The 19794-nt window shown below is 38.2% G+C and overlaps 1 protein-coding gene across 3 annotated transcripts; it reads right to left on the minus strand.

Annotated features, from left to right (window-relative positions):
• Nucleotides 1-330: 330 nt before the first annotated feature.
• On the minus strand, nucleotides 331-19533 carry tfe3a (transcription factor binding to IGHM enhancer 3a). Of its 3 annotated transcripts, none has more exons than XM_067414373.1 (10): nucleotides 19028-19533; nucleotides 15039-15152; nucleotides 12931-13159; nucleotides 12604-12828; nucleotides 9172-9267; nucleotides 7481-7598; nucleotides 5974-6030; nucleotides 5725-5800; nucleotides 5298-5445; nucleotides 331-2798 (listed from the first exon to the last, which is right to left on the minus strand). In XM_067414373.1, the coding sequence occupies exons 1-10, from the start codon at nucleotides 19147-19149 to the stop codon at nucleotides 2370-2372; spliced, it is 1614 nt and encodes a 537-aa protein (XP_067270474.1). In that variant the 5' UTR covers nucleotides 19150-19533; the 3' UTR covers nucleotides 331-2369. The 3 variants fall into 3 exon arrangements, with proteins under 3 accessions (XP_067270474.1, XP_067270473.1, XP_067270475.1); XM_067414372.1 differs by having other exon boundaries at nucleotides 7469-7598; XM_067414374.1 differs by lacking the exon at nucleotides 19028-19533 and adding an exon at nucleotides 16553-16955 and having other exon boundaries at nucleotides 7469-7598.
• Nucleotides 19534-19794: the final 261 nt, after the last annotated feature.

Below are 19794 nucleotides of genomic sequence, written 5' to 3' on the forward strand. Positions count from 1 at the left end.
CCTGACTGCCGTATATATTTGATACATTCTCTCATTCACTGCTTTTAAGTTTACCCAACTATGACGACTTCAGCTTCAGAGAAACCCGGAAATCGCTCTTGGTGTGAACCTGGTGTGAACAGGCCACTGCAATAAGCTTTAATGTTTTTCTACATTATTTTCTACAGATTGTTTCTAAATCCCGATCCCTCTTTGCCAGCAAGGTTTCTAAAACGATCCATCACTGTGGATATTAATGTCTCAGTTGTTTTATTTTAAATAGCAGTGAAAATACATTTTATGTAATGTTAAATGTATGATCTATGTGTAAAATAAAACTCTTTTTGAATGTATATTAGTCACTGTGCTAAATCAGCACATAATATATTTAGATATTATCTAAACTATTCCCAATGATGCATCATAGATGAGCTGTAATGTTGCCTAACTACAAGACATTTCAAACAAGTTGATAGTACTAACATACATATTCAGATCGGTCACAACAGGGTAAAAAACATTGTATCATTCTTGTGTGGTATAAAACACTTTCTCTTTTCAACATGGTCATCTAGAAATATTGCGCCATCAACTGTACAGATTCATAAAAAATCGTGTTTTCTTTTGATTTCCTTTGCTTTCGGCTCCAAAACGTCTAAAACAGGATATGACGTTAATACCTATAATCAGGTCCGAAAAACACCAATAGCAGAATGAGCCATGGAATAAATAAACACAGAACTTCAGAATGTCATCCTAATCCTGATAGCAGTAATAAATGCCAAAGGGTTTGACCATTCATTAATGTGATTCGTGGCTCTCTTGCTGAGAAGAGCAACATTCTGAGCTGAAAGGTCTTTGAATGTCAAAGGAAACGGGACGGTCATCTGCTCACACAACCCTCTGCTACTTCACTATGAAAGTACTTGCATAGACAATCTGACATCAGCACATGACTAGTCTCGGTTGGATCAAATCAAAATCATAGAGGCTGAGGTGCAACGCAGGTCACTGGCACACACTGTATGACACAAACACCATGTTCGACTCTATTTCAGTGTTTCTTCATGTGTTTATGCATCAAACAATCAAAATCAAGCATGCACCTTTCAGACCCTCGACATGAAGCTGGTTTGAATTAATATCAATAATCACACCAGTTTCACATAAGAACACAAATGTTCCAGCAGGAAATGAAAGCAGAGCTGAACAGGGTGTTCTCTTTTCTCTGTTGTGTTTTCCTGAGGACATTAAAAGCATGTTTAGGAGCAGGTTTATCAAACTCACGGATGTACAGCGTACAGATACACACACTTTACCATTAAAAAAGGGAAATAAAACACAACTGTCCCTTTCGAATTTGATAAGCTACCTATACAGTAAACACTGACATACAGTCAGCTCCAAAAGTCTGAGATATTTATAATTGAATACAATATCTTTAATTACAAATTACATTACTGTTCAAATGTTTGGAGTTGGTAAAGATTTTTATTGTAAAATTCTGTAATATTATTACATTTTAAAATAACTGGTTTCTATATTTTAAAATGTAATTTATTCCTGTAATCATTACTTCAGTAATCAGTGTCGCATGATCCTTTAGATGTCATTCTAATATGACGCTTTACTGCTTAAGAATGTCTTATTATCGATCATTATTATTATGTTGAAAACTTAATATATTTGTGGAATCTATTTAAAGTAATATTTGAGAAATATTTTTAACAATATGAATGAATTAACTGCCACTTTTGATCAATTTAATGCATCTTTGATGAATAAAAGTATTAATTTCTTTACAAAAAAACAAAAAACCTTTTGAACAGTAGTGTATATTATTTGCATAAAAATATAAGGTAAAAGTTAAACATCTTAGTATTTGGTTTGTCTCTTTTCACTTGACAGCAGCTGACAAATACAGAATCCAATATATTTTACTCCATTTATGAAACAAAATCCTGCGTATTGCATATTTCAAAGTCTCAGACTTTTGGAGCCCACTATTAGACTGAGGTCTGAACCTAAAAATAATCATATAATTTTTACTATTTACGATATAATAAATGCATGTGGTTTGTGTCCATAAGTTTATATTTAGTGCTACTTGTCATACAACTGCATATTAAAAACACAAAATAGATGTTTTGGACTGAATCTACTCTAATGTAAATATATTCTTCTATATATTTATATAGATATATAGTCCAGATAATAAACACCAGCGTCTGCTCCCGAAGTCTTTCAATACTTGTGTCACTTCTAGAAAAATGTTTATGAGACTTCTACAGTACAACGATTAATAAAGACACTTCCCTCTACTGGCCGATATTGGAGAGCACAAGCAGGATTTGCAACTTAAAGCAAAACTATCGTCCGGTTTGAAGCCATCACAAGTCTTCTTCCATGCTGAAGCTACTTCTGCGACTGCTCGTTTTGGACGCTCCCGGGGAGACTGAGGAAAGCAGGGGATCGGCGCCCCCTACAGGCGACAGTGCGCTGCTGTCATCCATCAAAATATCCCCATACCCCATATCCACCATCAGAGCTGAATTAAACACGGAGGCAGCGGGGTCATCCAGCTCGCCGAAGCTGAGTGTCCCGAGGTCCAGAGGGCTGGTGACCGCCCCGCCCACTGAAGAGGTAGAAGAAGGCGGAGACAAGAAAGTAGAGGGCGTGGCCTGGTTGAGGGAAAGAAGGGTCTTGGAGAGGTCATTGCTGAGGTTGTGATCCAGAGTTAAAGCCTGCGGCTGGGTCAGCGTTGTATCAGACATCTGAGATGAAGACATGCCGTGGAGACGAGCCTGCATTTCCAGCTCCTGCCGATCACACAGGCACAATCATTCAACTGCAAGAGGGGCATTTAAACATGCACAACAACTTAAGGAACATTCGTTTTAAGATGATCTGCAGACGTTGGGTTTTAATAAGAGTTGTCATTTTCTGGCATCGAAAGCAACAGCAGAGTTCAACTAAGGTCAGCTTTATGCGAATGAGCGATGGTGTGATGCGGAAACTACCAGTGGGATTGCAAACCGTTATCTGCTGCATGATACACACGGATACACCAGTTTTAACCACAAATGGCTACTACTAGAAACTGACAGAACAAAGACACACTGAGCTCCAGTGATTTAAAACGCTGTCAGTGTCAATATCTCCTTCTTTAATCCATTTTAGCCTTTTTGACAGTAAGAGTAAAAAAATGATGAGGCAAAGGAAGTGGGTATGGGATCAGGACACAATTTAAGTTGAACTCTAATTAGAGTGTTTTGCATTAGCACCAGAACTCAATGGGCCCTATCATACACCTGGTGCAATGTGACGCAGTTATAATTTTCCAGTCCAGCGTCACATTGTTTAAATAGCAAATACACTCACACCCATCTGTTCACCCATGGGTTTGAAAACAAGGTGTGTTCAGGGGCATTGTTGGCACGTTGCTATTTTGTGGCAACTGAAAACAACTGCGCCATTTACCAACAGTGGTGTTTTTGTGTTATTTAAAGCAACACTAGGTAACTTTTCAACCTTCATAATATATTTTCAAGACTCTTGTGCTGATAAATCGACTTACAATAGGTTGAATGACACGTCTGCCATAGCCTGATGGGGTCTGTATCGTTTTTAATCGTACTTTTAAACTTCGGGTTTCGGGTAGTAACCCGAGAAAAAGAAAAGAACTACAAAATTCGACTGCTTTACGGCACATACGTCACTTCCACCAACACACACACTTCCTTACATTCGGACGTGCGAGCCCAACTTTGTTCGTCGGATAATATAGTCATGTCCGAAGCAGCAGAGACAAATAAGAAAGAAAAGGTTTTGTTGGAGGAAAGCAATAAGAGGAAATGAAAAAATGATGGGATTAAAGGCAGGACGAGGATCAAAATGTGACCAGCGTTTGCTCGTTGGCGTGAGCTGAAGGAGGCGTGCCCGACCGTTGCTGTCCTGCTTGTTACGGTGAGCTACCACTCAAACATTGAACTGAAGTATCATATAGATTCTGTAAAACGGTAACCAATAGACTACTATAATGACGCTGGCTTGTAAACGTGAGCATCGCGATTATTTGGCGTTTGAAAAAAAAAAAACCCATGAAATTATATTCATATGACCTGCTGAAACATATGCCACTGACTGTACCTGGGATGAAGACATTTCACACGCGACGCCAGAAGAACTCCTCTTGCAGTGTTCAGGGGAACTGTTAGTGCTGCACCAACCCGCGGGGCCGCTTTTATTAAGTTATTTGGCCCGCCCAGCACCACTGTATATATTTTTACAACCCGCCGCGCACCGGCGACCATTAAATAGACATACGGGGTCCGCGGGTTATGAGACGACCCATGCATCACTAGTTCAGGGCTATCAGGGTTGTCATGTCAACAAATGCACGCGCGATGGCACCCCCTGTTGTAGGATGACAGATCTTACGACAGTAGTTGAGGACATTATTTTTTCCCAACTGTAGGGGGACCCAGAGAGCAAAAGTTGCCAAGTGCTGCTTTAAAGGGTGCGCTAGTAATATGCGCCTATAGATGAGTGCAAAATGTGCGTACACTCTGCTTATTACACACATAGGGATAAGCAGCAGCACACAAACATTTTTTAAATATTATTAATAAAAGGATTCCCCTCTGGAGAAGCGTTCAGTCTTTCCGTTTACAAATTCCCTCATGTAAATAGTAAATCCACCATGGTGCGACTCAGCGCAACTGGCTTTTAAAGGGAATGGGAAATGATACTCTGATTGGTTTATTGGACATTATGCCCAAAACACACCTTTGACTCATTAAGAGACCCTTGTGGACCATTTTTCCCATCGTTAAACTAGCAAAAGTGATTTGGACTAAGTGTACCTACGCCATGTGCTTCAGGCCATTTGCTTCAAACCATACGCTCAGACTGTTAAAATAGGGCCCAATGTGTCCGAAACGTGTGCGTAACCACTAGGCCATTGCTAAAATTCATAGTAGACATCATTAACCGGTAAAAATGTCAACCAGTAGAATTTTTGGACTATCCTATCTATCATGGTTATGCCCTCACGTGATGTTGCTGTGTTACGCAGTCAAAAAAGCTTATCGGTGGCATGCATTTTTAAGTATTGTGGTTAAAAAAAAAGTGATTTTGAACTGCTAAAGCGCAGTTGAAGTCAATTCTTTTCGCTATATGTCAGGAGATTTTTAATATACTGTATTATACATAATACACATTACAAAAGCATATAAAATAACTAAAATCAACATTTTTAAAAACTATAATAGTATATAAAATAAAGAGTTTGTATGTAAACGTATGCTGCAGAATACCTGAATGCGCAGCTGCAGACTGCGGTTGGTATGTTCAAGTGTCTTCTGTCTCATCTCCATCTCTTTGGCTCTCTGCTGCTCCTTCTGTAGCTTGCGGATGTAGTCGACCGACGCCTTTAGGATGGTGCCCTTGTTCCAGCGCATTTCCCTGTTGAGAAAACATGCAAATACTCTTACAGACGCATGCACTGAATTAAATCATCCAAAATACTCCACTCATATACTACTTAGATTATTTTTTCTTTTTTAAATCTGAAAACAAATATTTAAAACAATTCAAATAATGAAATATTCACTAATTGTCTCTGAATTTTGTACCTCAGTGTCATTATAACTTATATGATCTTTCTAACTGAATTCATTCAGCAGTGCAAACGATCAGTGTTGAAAACCAGAGAGAAGTGAAAATGAGAGCAGAAATACTGACGGGTCAGAGGACTTTGGAATGAGAGCTCCAAGTTCCTTAATGCGGTCATTAATGTTGAATCTTCTTCTTCTCTCAACTACAAAACACACACACACATACTTCAAATGGATGGGAACAACTAGACAGGCAACATGTTTCAGATAAACAGAAATGTAATTTACTTCCTTATACTCTACCGGTTAAGACGATTAATCTTCAGGTTACGTGCAGATCGTAATGACATATCTTAGAGATCAAATCAAAACTCACTGAGGTTATGGTTGTCTTTTTTCTGTCTTTCCTTCATAATAGCTTTTGCCTCTGCATCTGTAAAAAACAAAACAAATAACATGACAATTTATATTTCATTTGAATGGGGAAGTGTGCAATTTCTTTATTACTACTATCACCAGACAGAGCTGCCACAAAAACGACTCTTTTCAAACAGGTATGCTGAACACTTCCTCAGTCTGCCACTGGTTGAACAAACAGATGGTTCTGTCCCAAAAGTTATTGTCAGACTGGTTGAGATATGGGGGCTTTTTGTGGAAATCACCCAACAAATAACTTTGTTTCTAGTAAACTGAGATACAAGGAAGTACTTCACTGCACTTTTAAGGTTTTATGTTAGCTAAATAGGCTACGACGTTCACACTGTCAGTTCATAGGATTGACAACCGCATTTACTCACAGATGTGAGTCTCGAAATGTTTTGTTCACACAGCAACTTATAGTAGCGTCTCGAATACTGTCTATATGAATGTGCAATAGAAGTCAAGGCTGTTTTCTCTTACTGGGAACCATATCGGCAGTGACCGGCGATGTCCATAAAACTGAGTCTTATGATTTTTGACACGACAAGAGTCCAATCGAGCCTTGATTTCATCTATCAATTCTTCATTAACCGATAGCAGGTTTTATGTCTCTTGGGAGACCAAAGCATTTGAGTCGTGTACAACACAAAACTGGCTCTGGTGGAGAACTAGGACCGGATCTAAAACCTTCAGATGACAAACTCTGTCGCTGTAAGTTTTTGAAACCACGCATTAAAAACCCACAGCACACGGTAGATACGCGTTTGTGCACTCATGCACAGAGCGGCTCTCTCTCACTGTATATGACGTGACAGACAACTAGTTGTCCAGTCCAGTTTTGTTCAGACTGGAGTCGATTATCCAGTTTGGTTTTTCCAGAGAATGCGGTTGGAAGTCCCGAAAATGTACAGATGTGATGTCAGTAACAGAATTTTTGTTGCTCCTTTAAACATCAGAATGGTGTGTGAATGTAAACGTAATAAGGACTCAAATACAGGACTGACAACTGTGTTCTGCTGCAGTGTGAACGTGGCTTAAGATTCACAAACCATATCTGTCCTCCTATCATTACAAAAGTCTGATGAAAACTGCAAATTAAATAAAATTGCTACTAAAACAACAGTTTTACTTCTATAATTCTCTTTTTATAGCATGCTGACCAGTGAATGATGAATGATAGGTATTTACTTTAACTACTTAGTCACAAGTTCTGCAAAAGCACAAATATCCACTGATTCAATAATGAATCATTTGAAGCAATTCTTGTATTTTAACATTGTGTGTATGTGAACAGATCTCAACTGGAACTGCAGTGAAATTGGGAAATGGCAAATGTGGTGTGTAACTTTGCTGATACAGTCAGACTGAGTCGACTGCTCGTTGAAGGATCTGTGCCAGAGAAATGAGGAAGAAGAATAAGCAGTGAAATATAGAGATGGAAGGACACAGACCGTGATACAGACCGGTCAACTCTCTCTTGACGTTGTGCAGGTCTGCAGGGCAGGAGTTGCTGACGGTGATGGTTGGTGCTGCCATGCCCTGACTGCTGTAAACATCCAGGAGATTTCCTGAGACTGGCAGCTGTTGAAAATCAACCACAACACATCAAATCAGGACCCCGCCCACTCCATTATCTAGTCAAAGGCCCCCTCATCACACATGGTGCAGCGTATGGATAACCTTCATTCAGTTCAGATAACCACAGACATGAACCTTCATATCTATCTTTCACAATGGGCAAACGGTTCTTGTGAGCACATTTATTTGTAAAGTGAAACAAAGTGGACAAGTCAAGGACGATTATATGAATGAATATCAATTCATTTGGAGGTCAAACATAAAAATTCATAAACCTTCCACCATCAGTACTTACTAAAACTTTTGAGATCATAAAACAGAGCACATCTAACTACAAATTTATGCTTAAAATACTCATAAAAACATATATTTCTATACCGAATGCAACAAACAGTTTCACAATTGAAGTTTGTTCTGCTTGCATTTCATCAATGTGGTATTGCATTTTACTGCTTGTATTTCATCAACCCACAGCTGCCTTCAGACTGAAGTCAGACATTTTTAGAATTATTAAACTAGGTACATAAGATCCATAACCATGTTTGAAGTTTCAAACACGCAAGTTTACCAGAAAACACATTTCATTCATCTTGACAAACAGAGCCAGCCTGAAAAGTGGCTTTTGAGTCGTGAAAGCGATGAGGTGACACCTGTGCAAAAACAATTATGCAAAATCCATCAAAGTTTTCTCTAAGGCATAGATCTTAGCCAGCACATGCTCAAATAAACCCATCACTTAAATAAACCCGACTGTTCACAACATGCCACGCTGTCTCTAAAGCAACTAAAACACAAACCCTTCACACAGCATTTAAACAGAAAGCTATAACACAGGCAATGAAGCAGAGAGATAAAATGTGCTAAATTTACCTCAATCTGGCCCTTTTTCTTTTCATTCTCCGGCAGTAAAACAAGAATCCTCATGTTCTCTTACACACCCGCAAAGTGCTTCCTCTTTCTGTGTGTCTCTCCGTTTAGAAATAGGGAAATATCTTTAGGTGATATTAAAAACGCCACAGAAATCAGCTTGTGCACACACACGTTGAATGGCCAGTGTTTCTGCATGCGTGTGCGCGGCAGCTCTCTGTCACTCCTCCGCGGTGTGCCGACCCCACCCATTGTGAGCCATGTGTCAGAAGTTTATATTTGCTTCCAGTGTTTCAAGCCTACATTCAACCCAAACGTCCCGAATGCAAACACTTCACTGACAATTCAGAAGCCCATGAGCCTCAGTTAACCTTTAATCGTAGCGGATTACGCAAGCGCCTCTACCTGAACTCCTCCCAGACTCAACTGAAAATTACTGATTTGAAAACCGAAATTGTATTTCCAAAGCAATGGCATGTCATAGCAGGATTCGCTTGGAGACAAATTTGCTTGCAAAAGACTAAGGCAGAAATGGGCTTCAATTAATTAGTAGAAACTATGACTAATGGCTGTTTAACCATCATCATCAGTAAATTATATATATATATGGTAAGATCTGTTTCAAAACAAGTTTAATATTTACCGAATCAGTTCTTATGAAATGAAGGTGTTGCTCAATTAATCCTCAATAGAGTTGATTGCTACATACCGTGTTGGGAAGCTGCAAACCCGAGTCGATCAGGGTCATAAATTCATCATTTAAACTTGATTCCAGGCTGATGATGTCATCGATGACGTCTTCAATCTGTGCATATCAAAAAGAGAGATAAAAATGGCTGAGCAGGAATACTAGATAATGTTTTTGATGCCTTCTGGCACAAAAATCTGCTTAAGTGTGACTTCCATGTTGAGTCATGAGGCAGAAGGATGTCTAAATAACACACGACACAGCAGTTTCCAGAGTGACACACCGGCCACATGGAGATGAAAAATACAGACATCCGATTTAAAGTCTGATAAAAGTCTCGAACCTTAGCCAGCTTGTATTTCATCGTAATGTTTTCCGGCCAGTGGTTGATTGAGAAGGGTCTTTCAGTACATGAACAGGGGAAATACAGGACTGAAAGGCTTTAACAGCCAAGCCCACACCAAGTGCAAAGTGTGCTGGGGTCATTGAGCCTCGAGTGTGATATTTACCAGCACAATGTGGTACCAAAAGCAAAGTGCCCGAGAGAGTCTGGCCGACTTCACGCAGACTTGACAAAGCGCACTATTGTATTTAGTAAACGCGAGGCGAATTCTTCAAAAGAATCTTTCCGAGTCTCAGAGCCAAACACTTAATTAGTTGTCTACCATACTCTAAACGGCTTAAGACTTGAGATTATTAGGACAATAATTACTGGTTAGTGCCGTTTTGTAAGCATGTGAAATTCACAGACTATGACTAGCAAAATAAGCAGCCTAAAGTACAAGCTGGTTGGAGAATAAACCTTATCCTGTCAATGCAGCATTGTTTGATAGCACAATGCTAAACTTTGATTTCTCACACAAGCAATATCATATACAGAATATGTGAGTGAATGTTATTGTGCTGATATCTTATTGCGACAGATCTGGGGCAGATTTGAGATACTGTAGGTTACTGTATGCTAAATCCTCAAAACGAAATATCTCTATCGTAATTAGTCAGAGGGATAGTAAAAGTTAACACGCAACTTTGCAAGTGAAAGTAGGTTGCGCATATTCATTTATATGTGTATATATATATATATATATATATATTAGAGGTGGGCATAGATTAAAAAAAATTAATCTAGATTAAAATGGCTCATCTGAATTCTGCCAAAGGCTTTCAGAATGTGTGTGCTACCCTTAGTGTGTTTTCATGGAGCACTGTAATCGGTTTAAAAGTCCAGTCCAAATGAAAATGCACCATATAAACACCTCAATTCGAATAAAAATGCCCAAACCAAATTAAATTGTAATCAGTTTGAGAGGGGTGGGACAAACCTTTTCATAAACCGATCAAATGAAAAAAATCACCATGTAAACGACCTGTCACGATTACTTTTGAGTGTGCGTTGATGTGACGTGATATACAGCACACACCTTCACTACTAAAGAGTGCGCGCCGCGCTTACACCAGGCTATAAAGTTGACAAGACAGGAAAGTTAATTTTTCTGAGGGGTAACTTTTTATTTTGTAAGAAGTTATGAAGATAATGTTGGAATAATGACAGACACCACTAGGTTTGTAACGGTACAGATCGCTCACGGTTTTAGGTTCACTGTTTCGAAAATATTTTATATTTATATTTTAAATATCTTAATTATTTGTCAAAAAAGGGGCAAACTACAGGAACACATTTAATTTAACAATGCAAAGAAATGCATAGAAGAAGAAAAACTCACAGGAAAAAGCATACATTTACTACAAAATAATGCTATTAATATTAATATTTGAATAAAGATCGAAGATGACAATTTTCCTAGGTCAGATGTCACTTTTGACCACAACTCAAACTGACACAAATAAAACTAGGCTTTCATTCAAGAAGGAACCAAAGCCATATCAAGAAGATCAAGAAAAGAGTTTGGGGATTAGTATTAAACCCCACAGAACATCCTAACAACCACATTGAAATACCCTTTAAACACACAGCCTAGAATCATGCCAGAAACAAGTGACACTAAAATCTAAAGGATATTTTGTTAATGTGGATGTGAAAGTAGGCCAGTGCACAGAGCATCACATTATCCTGTCAGTGATTGTGTAAATGGGTCATCTTTTGTTATGGCATTGGCTCAAGGACTTTGTCTTTATTATCTTTACAATAACTGTATTGCATTGATGTAGTAGTACTGTTAAACTTACATAATTTGGAGATTAAAACTCATTAAATATACACTACCATTCAAAAGTTTGGGGCCAGTAAGATTTTTTTATGTTTTTTAAAAGCTACACTGTGATATTTTCCCCCATCTAGCGGTGAAAAGGTATATGACCATCCAGCCAATATTAGTTTCTGTTCCTCTCAATTCTGATTGCGTTTCAACTTCTACGGTGGCCGATTTAGTCCAAGATTAACATGGCAATCCCCCTCTTCACATTCGACACCGTGCCATCGAGTGATAAAACGCGAAAGGCGAAGCTTGAATTTATGGGTATGTCCCTCTTTGGCTAATGTACTTTCAAGATGGAGGGGCAACATGGCGACCGGCATTCGAACCCCTCACCCGTATGTATTTTCAATGGTATATTATAAACGTACGAGAATACTTTATTACTTGAAAGAAGTAAATATACATTAATGAGCACATATATGTTTGAAAGAACTAAGTGTTTTTAGCTAAGAATAAACTAAAAAAGTTACACAGTGTAGCTTTAAAGAAGCCTCTTATTCTTACGAAAGATGCATTTATTTGATCAAAAATACAGGAGAAAAAAAACAATATTGGAAATGATGGGAACCATTTAAGATAACTGTTTTCTAGGTGAATATATAGTAAAGTGTAATTTGTTCCTGTGATCACAGCCGAGTTATCAGCATCATTACTCTAGTCTTCAGTGTCACATGATCCTTCAGAAATCATTCTAATAAGCTGATTTGATGCTCAAGAAAATGTCTTATTATTATCAAAGTTGAAAACAGTTGTGCTGCTTCATATTTTTGTGCATTTATTTAAAACAGAAATATTTTGTGACATTATAAATGTCTTTACTTTGTCTGGCTATCACCAGACCAAGCTTAATTTAAGACTGAACATTGGTCTGGGGAGTCTGCTCTGTATTTTCTACTGCACAAGAGGCGTGATCAACGAGCATTATTCAAATGACTCTGTATGCAATTGGACAGTCCTTCAACCAATCAGACCACAAGAGGCATGATCAACGGGCACAGACCCCTCACTTCTCTATCCGTCATCATGTTAAACACGACAGGTGGATAAGCCAGTCTGTGAGTTGCATGGCGAAAAGGCCGGCAGATCAGGCTGGGTTTACCCAGTCTAGTCTTTACTGTCACTTTTGATCAATTTAATGCATATTAATTTCTTTAAAAAAAAAATCATACTAACCCCACAATATTATTGGCGATATTCATTCTATAACTAACATTTTTTATCTGGGTTAATTTCGTACCTCTTCTTTGTTCGATCCAAGGCTGAGCACAGCCAGTGGGCTGCTGGGAGTGCTACTGGCAGCAGGGGCCAACTCAGGGGCAGAGGCAGGCTGGGGCGAAGGCGATGTTGTCAACGTCTGATTGACTAATTTATTGCCAAGGGTGTGAGAGAGGTATTGCTTCACTTGTTGCCTCTGAGCTTGTTGGATGTGGTACTTTGTCGGGTTTTCCAAGTGAGTTTGAACCTAAAATTCAAACACAGGACAACTTTAGTTCCCTCTAATGTTGTAAACAGTATCCAAAACATCATTTTTGATGTTGATTGTTACAGATTTCTCATATGATACCTTCAGCACTTCCACGGGCACCTGGGCCGGGGTTGCAGGCAGGGTGGAAGCGACAGACATGGCAGGGGTGGCGTCAGTGAGGCGCTGCTGAGCACTGGACGCCTGTTTTTGGGCCTCTCGTCTCTCCTGATCCTGAGCCTGCTGTCGCATCAGCTCCTGCCTCATCAACACGCGTGACGTCATCACGGAGCCGGTTGGGGTCACGGGGTCAGCAGAGGTCAGTGAGCCACTACGGGGGCAGATGATGAGAAGGTAAATAAGCTTGTAGTACCACGCTACACCCCCGTGCTGTAATCATCTTACCAAATGCTATTTTTGAAACACAGGGCGGAGAGTTCACCGTTCCAGATCAATTTAAAACAGACAGCATGAGAATAGAAATTTAAAACATAAAACAGAAGATGGTCAGAAATAAGTATAGCTCGTTCATGAGATCATGAAACTTTCATATGTCAAACAAAAAAATATAATTTGCAACTTTGATGAAAAATATCAAAATTGAATGACGCTCTCTACCTGAGGCAAAGTGGTGGAATATAGAAACCAATAACATGATTGCCTCCTTATGACCTAATTAAATCCTGATGAATATTTATTATCAAATACTTCTCTGCATGATTTCCTGCTCTGAGATACATCACATTGTGGAAGTTAAATGCATTGCAAATGCTATTTTATGTTGTCACAAATTAACATATTTACATATATAATACACAATCCGTGTCTTATTTTCACCAGTGTATGTTATTCCAAAGACAAAAAGTTGTGTTCTCATAAAATTTAATCAAAATAAAACGTATATTATTATAAAATTATAACTAAAAATACAACTTAATCTGCTTCTGAAACTACTTCCTATTTCTGTTGATGTTTTTTTAATGTGCTTTTTTTTTAGGTCCTCTCATCTTATAATGTCAAATAGAGACAATTTCTCACAATCCATTCAACTGACAGAAAAAACAAAGTCTACATATTTTCCTCATTGACTATCCTTTCAAATATATTATGGAATAAATTGGGTCGTAAACCCTTTCCTGTTTACTTGAACAACAATAGAGCTAACAAATATAACCATCTACATACTCCTTTATCAGAGTCAGACACTTATGCAAAGTAACTTCCAAATGAGAATAATACAAACATGTCCTTTGTATCTTATCAGGCAGTGCTATCAACTAGAGCAAATTCAAATCAAATCTCTCCATACCGTCTTGCATTTCCAACAATACGGCCTTCACATTTCTTTCTCACGGACTCGTTTTTACTGATGAGTCATGGTGGGAAGTCCTAGAGCGTACAGAAATCAAGCAGCAGAGACCATGCTGCCTCAAACACACTGTTTGCATCAAGCAAATCCAAAGATTACTATGTCACACAGATCACACTGTCAGATAAGAGCTGAGAGACTGTGGGAGACAGCAGTGTGTGAACTTTGACTCTGTTGTATAATTGGTTTATCTTAAAAAAACACTTGGTTATGTCATTCTTTGCTGTAATCAAACCATCTGACCCATTATCCTTAAACATATTACTCCACAATCAATATGTTTTTTGTAAGGAGAGCTGCGGAAAGAGGTATTATGACTGATCACTGTGTTTAGATTTGTGCTGAATCACTGGGAAGTCCCTGGAAACAGACACTGGGAAGTTCTGCCAACAGAAACCCAACACCTCGTCTAAACGCCTTCAGGACAGCATGCACTGGCCTGCCTCATCTCAGAAAAAAACATGCAGCGCTCACCAAATTAGCGCAAAAACGTTAATCTCATATAAAATGACCAATAAGTAACTGAGTGACACTGAAAGCAGCAAACGAAGAAGAATGTAAAATATGTCAACAATTCAGAAATACATGAACTCATTGCCGGTAACTCTCATAGTGTAAAACTGATTATAGCTTCTTTTTTTTTAAATCAACATGTAACAGGTATGTGGCAAAACATAAAAAACTTCTAAACATCTAACTCGAAGAGTATGCAGGAAGTAAATCAGATATGATTGCGGTTCTCTGGCATGTGGCCACAATCTAAATGTGCAGGTGAGAGACAGTACAGATATAAACAGGAAGTTCAGTATATTTATATAATCATATCATTCATCAGACTCACCTTGGGGTGATGGGCTGACTCTTGAGCTCGTAGAAGGTTTCCGATTCGGTGGAGAAAATGCCTTCTACCTCAATATCTGCCACGATCCCAGACTCCGGCAGAAGGGGTTCAACACTGAGAAGGGAAGAACACGCCAACGTCACATACTGTCAGACCACAAACATCTCCCATAATCTGACATGTTGTTGCAGAGACTGTGAACAGGAGGTGTTTACTGTAACATCCTGCAATGAATAAACTGTGTTAGTCATTAAACTCCCAATACTATTCAATACAAAGATCACAGATTTTTGATGGCGGGAAAAACTGCATGCATATACATTACACAGAATACAGTACAGTCTATCATTTAAAACACCCAAGAAAAGTTTAAATGTTATCATCATACACTTAAAATGTTCAAATCTTAACTAGATTTAAAAATATGAATTGTCTGCAATCTTTGCTTAAAATCTGAAACCTTCAAAAAACTTAATTCTCTTGTCTTTAGTAATAGAACATCCCCTTCAACTGTCAGCGAGCTGTATGGAAAACGCCCACTTTTGTAGAACCAATCAATTCCCAAAGGGAAAAAAACAAGCCACACCCTCTATTTTTCTCAGAGTTTCACTCTGAAAATACTGAAGTGAAGTCAGTCGCAACTGCCGGGTCACGGAGATGTTAAGTGAACATAAACAGTTGAGAAAGCAATAGGATGTGTATCATTATATTGGATCCGTGCATTAGGTCTTAAAGTGACAGCAGCCTATAAATACCTGCTGCTGTACGTGTCATTAATGTTAACCAATCACATAATAAAACAACTTACAAGATGAATCTATATTTAGCTTATACAGTAAACACTATACAGTGCTATTTTACACAAATGTATATATGCTTATAATTAGTGAATTTGGTCTTATTTTTGTTTACTGACAACTCAATTGTTTTTTCCTTTTTAATTTTTTTGCTGATTGACAAAAATGGCCTGATCTCTTACTCAAAAACCGTAATATGTTCCAAACGTGGCGTCAGTTCTGTGATCTGCTGCACCACTAATATACAGTATATATATATATATATATATATATATATATATATATATATATATATATATATATATATATATATATATATATATATATATATATATATATATATACACACACACACACACTTCTTATGTAGGTAATATGTGCCTAGTTTACATAAGGTTAAGTTGCTCATAAAGCCTACCTAGACAGCATATATTTCAAGCTTTTATGGCCAAAATTGTGTCAAAAAATTATGGCAAAACCCTGAGCATAAATGCCCCAAAACTACTCAGCTTCTCATCTGTGCAACATTTCTTTTTGGCATTGATAACCTTAAGTGATGTACTGTCTAGATAGGCAGCTCAACAAGGGTTTAAGAGACATCCACTATCTTACCAATATCCACTGTAACAGAAAGGCGACAAACACACTTACAATTTATTAATATTATCTTCAAAGAGCTCTAAATGCATTTTTAAACATTTCACAGATAGCACATACCTAAAGCCTCTTCTGGTTAGTGCAATAATCCAAGTGATGCAATCAGATCAAACGTTATCAGACGAAACCATTCCGGTAAATCCGGTTTGTAAACCGCATCAACTCATGGTCAGCATCTGAATCCCGGCCTGTTACGAGCTGTCACGCTGATTTGCACGGTCTAAAGGCGAGATTTACGAGAGCATCGCAGTTTCGCTTGTGTTTTGTTTTCACCCATAGGTGGCCATGTTTGCGCCACTCCGCGCACGCGAAGCTCCTCTATCCTCCGGTGACATTATGAAATTTCGAAACCTACTACGATGAAGGCTTGGCTCATGTTTATTAAAAAGGTCATTCAAAATTGCTTGGTAACCTCGCTCTGTCTCCCTGTAGCTGTCAGTCGGAAAACAAAATTAATATTCATTGGCCAGGCCTTTACTATTCGTTGATTGGCCAACCGACCAACGCCCACCCGCTCACGCTTGCATTTGAGCCAATCAGCTTAGCTGTCTGGGGAAAGTAATTCATATTCATGAAGCATATAAACCATACTCAGTCTGCACTAGACTAGAGTTTTTCAGGCTACGAAACTTTCCCTAATATAATTGGGGAATACCCCAATTTTAACGAAAATTTCTATTACACGACAAAACTTTCCCTACACTTACATAATATTTATTTTCCACGTATATTAGCCGCGGACTGCCCTAATAAAAACTACTCTTTTACTAAGCATAAAGTCAATAGTGACCGCCAGAGGGAGTCCCTGCATCAATTCTATAGCAAAAACCATTAATTTCCATTGTATTATACTCTAGTTTCCCCTTTTAAATTTTTCTTTTTCTTTTTTTAGCTGATCTGATCTTATTGATTTTCTGTATTGTACATTTCTAGTTCTGTAAGCTGCACTATAAACTTTTGCAATATTGTATATAAGAATTTAAAGTACCTAATCCTAGTTAATTTGATTCTTTTTGTAGTGAATATAACTACCACCTATCTGATGATGTGAAAATAAAGAATATTGGACTTTGAAAACAAGTTATGCAATGTAAAACATTAAACTGTAAACTTTTATGGTAATTGGTCTATTGACAGAAAAGGCTGTGGTCATCTCTTTTTTTTTCTGAGGACAGCAAATGAAAAACACATTCTTTTTGGGTACAAAAGGAGCAAAATAGCGTGCGCTCAGCAAGCATGAACTTGAGAGGAAGCAGATCGAAAAACATGGATACAGAAAAAAAAGCGAAAGGGAAAATGTGTGGGTAGATTTGCTGAGTCATATCCCGTGAAATCTGAGGCTCAGGACAGAAACTGCAAAGCTAAGCCTCCGGTTAAACGGCTATAGTGGGTACGAGTAACACAGACAGACATTCCAGAGGAATTGTTTTGGCAGGATGGAAGGGCAGGGGAGGCTGGTTCATGGCTTTGATGGCTGGGTTGAGGAATTAGGAGATGTTCTTTTGATATTCTGGAAACTCCCTTTAGAATTATCATGCATAACAAGATTTTAATGTGCCATGGCTTTCCTGACCTCACCATCTTCCTGCACACAATATTAAGAGACTTGCAATAATTTTGGCAATGTTCAACTTCTGCTCAACTTTGGGTACTATGCATAATAATAACTTAAAATTATTTAGTTAAAAATTAAATTAAATTTTACAGAGCAGAATGAGAAATTAACCTGTAAATAACTGATCTAAAAGAGAGTCAAGTAATAAGCAAAAATAAGTTGCATAACCCTAAATAAATGGAAAACTCTGAAACTGTGAAAATGTATATTTATAAGTTGTAAATAAATGTCTTTTTTTTATTCTAAATTCCGTGTTTAATTCAATGAGTTACTTGCCATTTCTGTTCTGAGTGAAAATTATTTCAATACCAAGTTGTTGTTTTTTTTGTCAACAAGTTGAACAACCTCTTATCCAAAGCATAGGTACTCTGACTTGCATATATATCTTCTACATTCAATTTAGATTATCTTCCATGAGTTGTCAATAGGCAACAATCACTAGCTTTACAAAGTAGCCTGGATAGTTCACCCAAAAATCAAAATTATTTTCATTATATATCATATATCATAATTTACTCACCCTTATGCTGTTCCAGACCAGTATGAGTTTCTTTCTTCTGCTGAACACAAAAGGAGATATTTTAAAGAATGTTTTTGACCAAAGAGTTCCCATAGTTTGCAGTCCCCATATGACTTCCATAGTATTTTTTTTTCCATGTTAAGTCAATGGGTCCCATCAACTGTTTGCTCAAAAACATTCTTCAAAATATCTCCTTTTGTGTGCAGCAGAAGAAAGAAACTCATACAGGTCTGGAACAAGTTTTTAGGTGAACTATCCCTTTAAGATCAGTTATGTCCATGATCTGGTGCACCAGGATCCCATGGATGTGAATGCAAAACAACAATCAGTTAAACAACCACTTGTTTGAATGAAGTCGCTATAACTACTGAGTTTAAGCAAGTGATGCTCGTGCACTAACCTGATGAGATTGACAGATTCGGCTGAGGAGTCCAGTATGACGTAGACGGTCTGCGCCTGTTGTCCAGGTAACGCCACTTCCGCTCTGCCCTTCTCGGGTCTGGCTGAAGGCAGGCTGGACATTTTCTCCAGGAGCGCAATGGTATATATAAACAGCAAAATAAACGAGCTAGAGTGACTGTTAGCTGAGCAACTAATAAAGATAATAAACTGAGCTCAAGTTAACAAACTATATCAAAGCAGTTGTTTTCTAAAGAGGTTAAAATAGAGGACTCTCGTACAGCACTGCCCGATCGCTAGCAAGATGTCAACTGCAGAAATTTTCCTCAAATGTTAACTGTCCCCTGTATCGGTGCTTTCTTTATCAGTCTAGACTGGAGCTTGATGAAAACTACCAAACGCGTCTTGACGGCCAAAGTCCTTAGTTCCTCTATCAGTGTCTGACTGCTGTGCACTGCACACCGTTATCTTCTTGCTCTTTTCTCTGCTAGTACATCTGACTGGAAAACCCCACAGTGACGCTCCATGATCAGCCGAGTAATGACAGAAAGACGAGCGGACCAATAGCTGTGCAGCAGGGCGGGACTTCACTGACAACAGCCAATAGGCAAACGATAGAATACTTGTTTACTTCATGCATTAGGTCAGCCTTTGATATAACATTACAAACTATTTCGTCATCCTTTAGCTTTATATGATGAACCTCTGTGTCACTGAGAAAATAAAATCTCTTTGTGATGTTCGAATGAATAGAATACTATAATTACA

Source organism: Pseudorasbora parva, chromosome 13 (genome assembly GCF_024679245.1).
Source record: "Pseudorasbora parva isolate DD20220531a chromosome 13, ASM2467924v1, whole genome shotgun sequence".
NCBI classification, from domain to species: Eukaryota; Metazoa; Chordata; class Actinopteri; order Cypriniformes; family Gobionidae; genus Pseudorasbora; species Pseudorasbora parva.

Coding starts and splice junctions, on each gene's coding strand:
- tfe3a (XM_067414372.1), bottom strand. CDS start 19,149: ATGTCCAGCCTGCCTTCAGCCAGACCCGAGAAGGGCAGAGCGGAAGTG. Junction 6,031..7,468: donor GTTGACCGGTCTGTATCACG/GTCTGTGTCCTT, acceptor TGTTTTTTACAG/ATGCAGAGGCAAAAGCTATT. Junction 5,446..5,724: donor ATTCCAAAGTCCTCTGACCC/GTCAGTATTTCT, acceptor TTTTCTCAACAG/GGAAATGCGCTGGAACAAGG.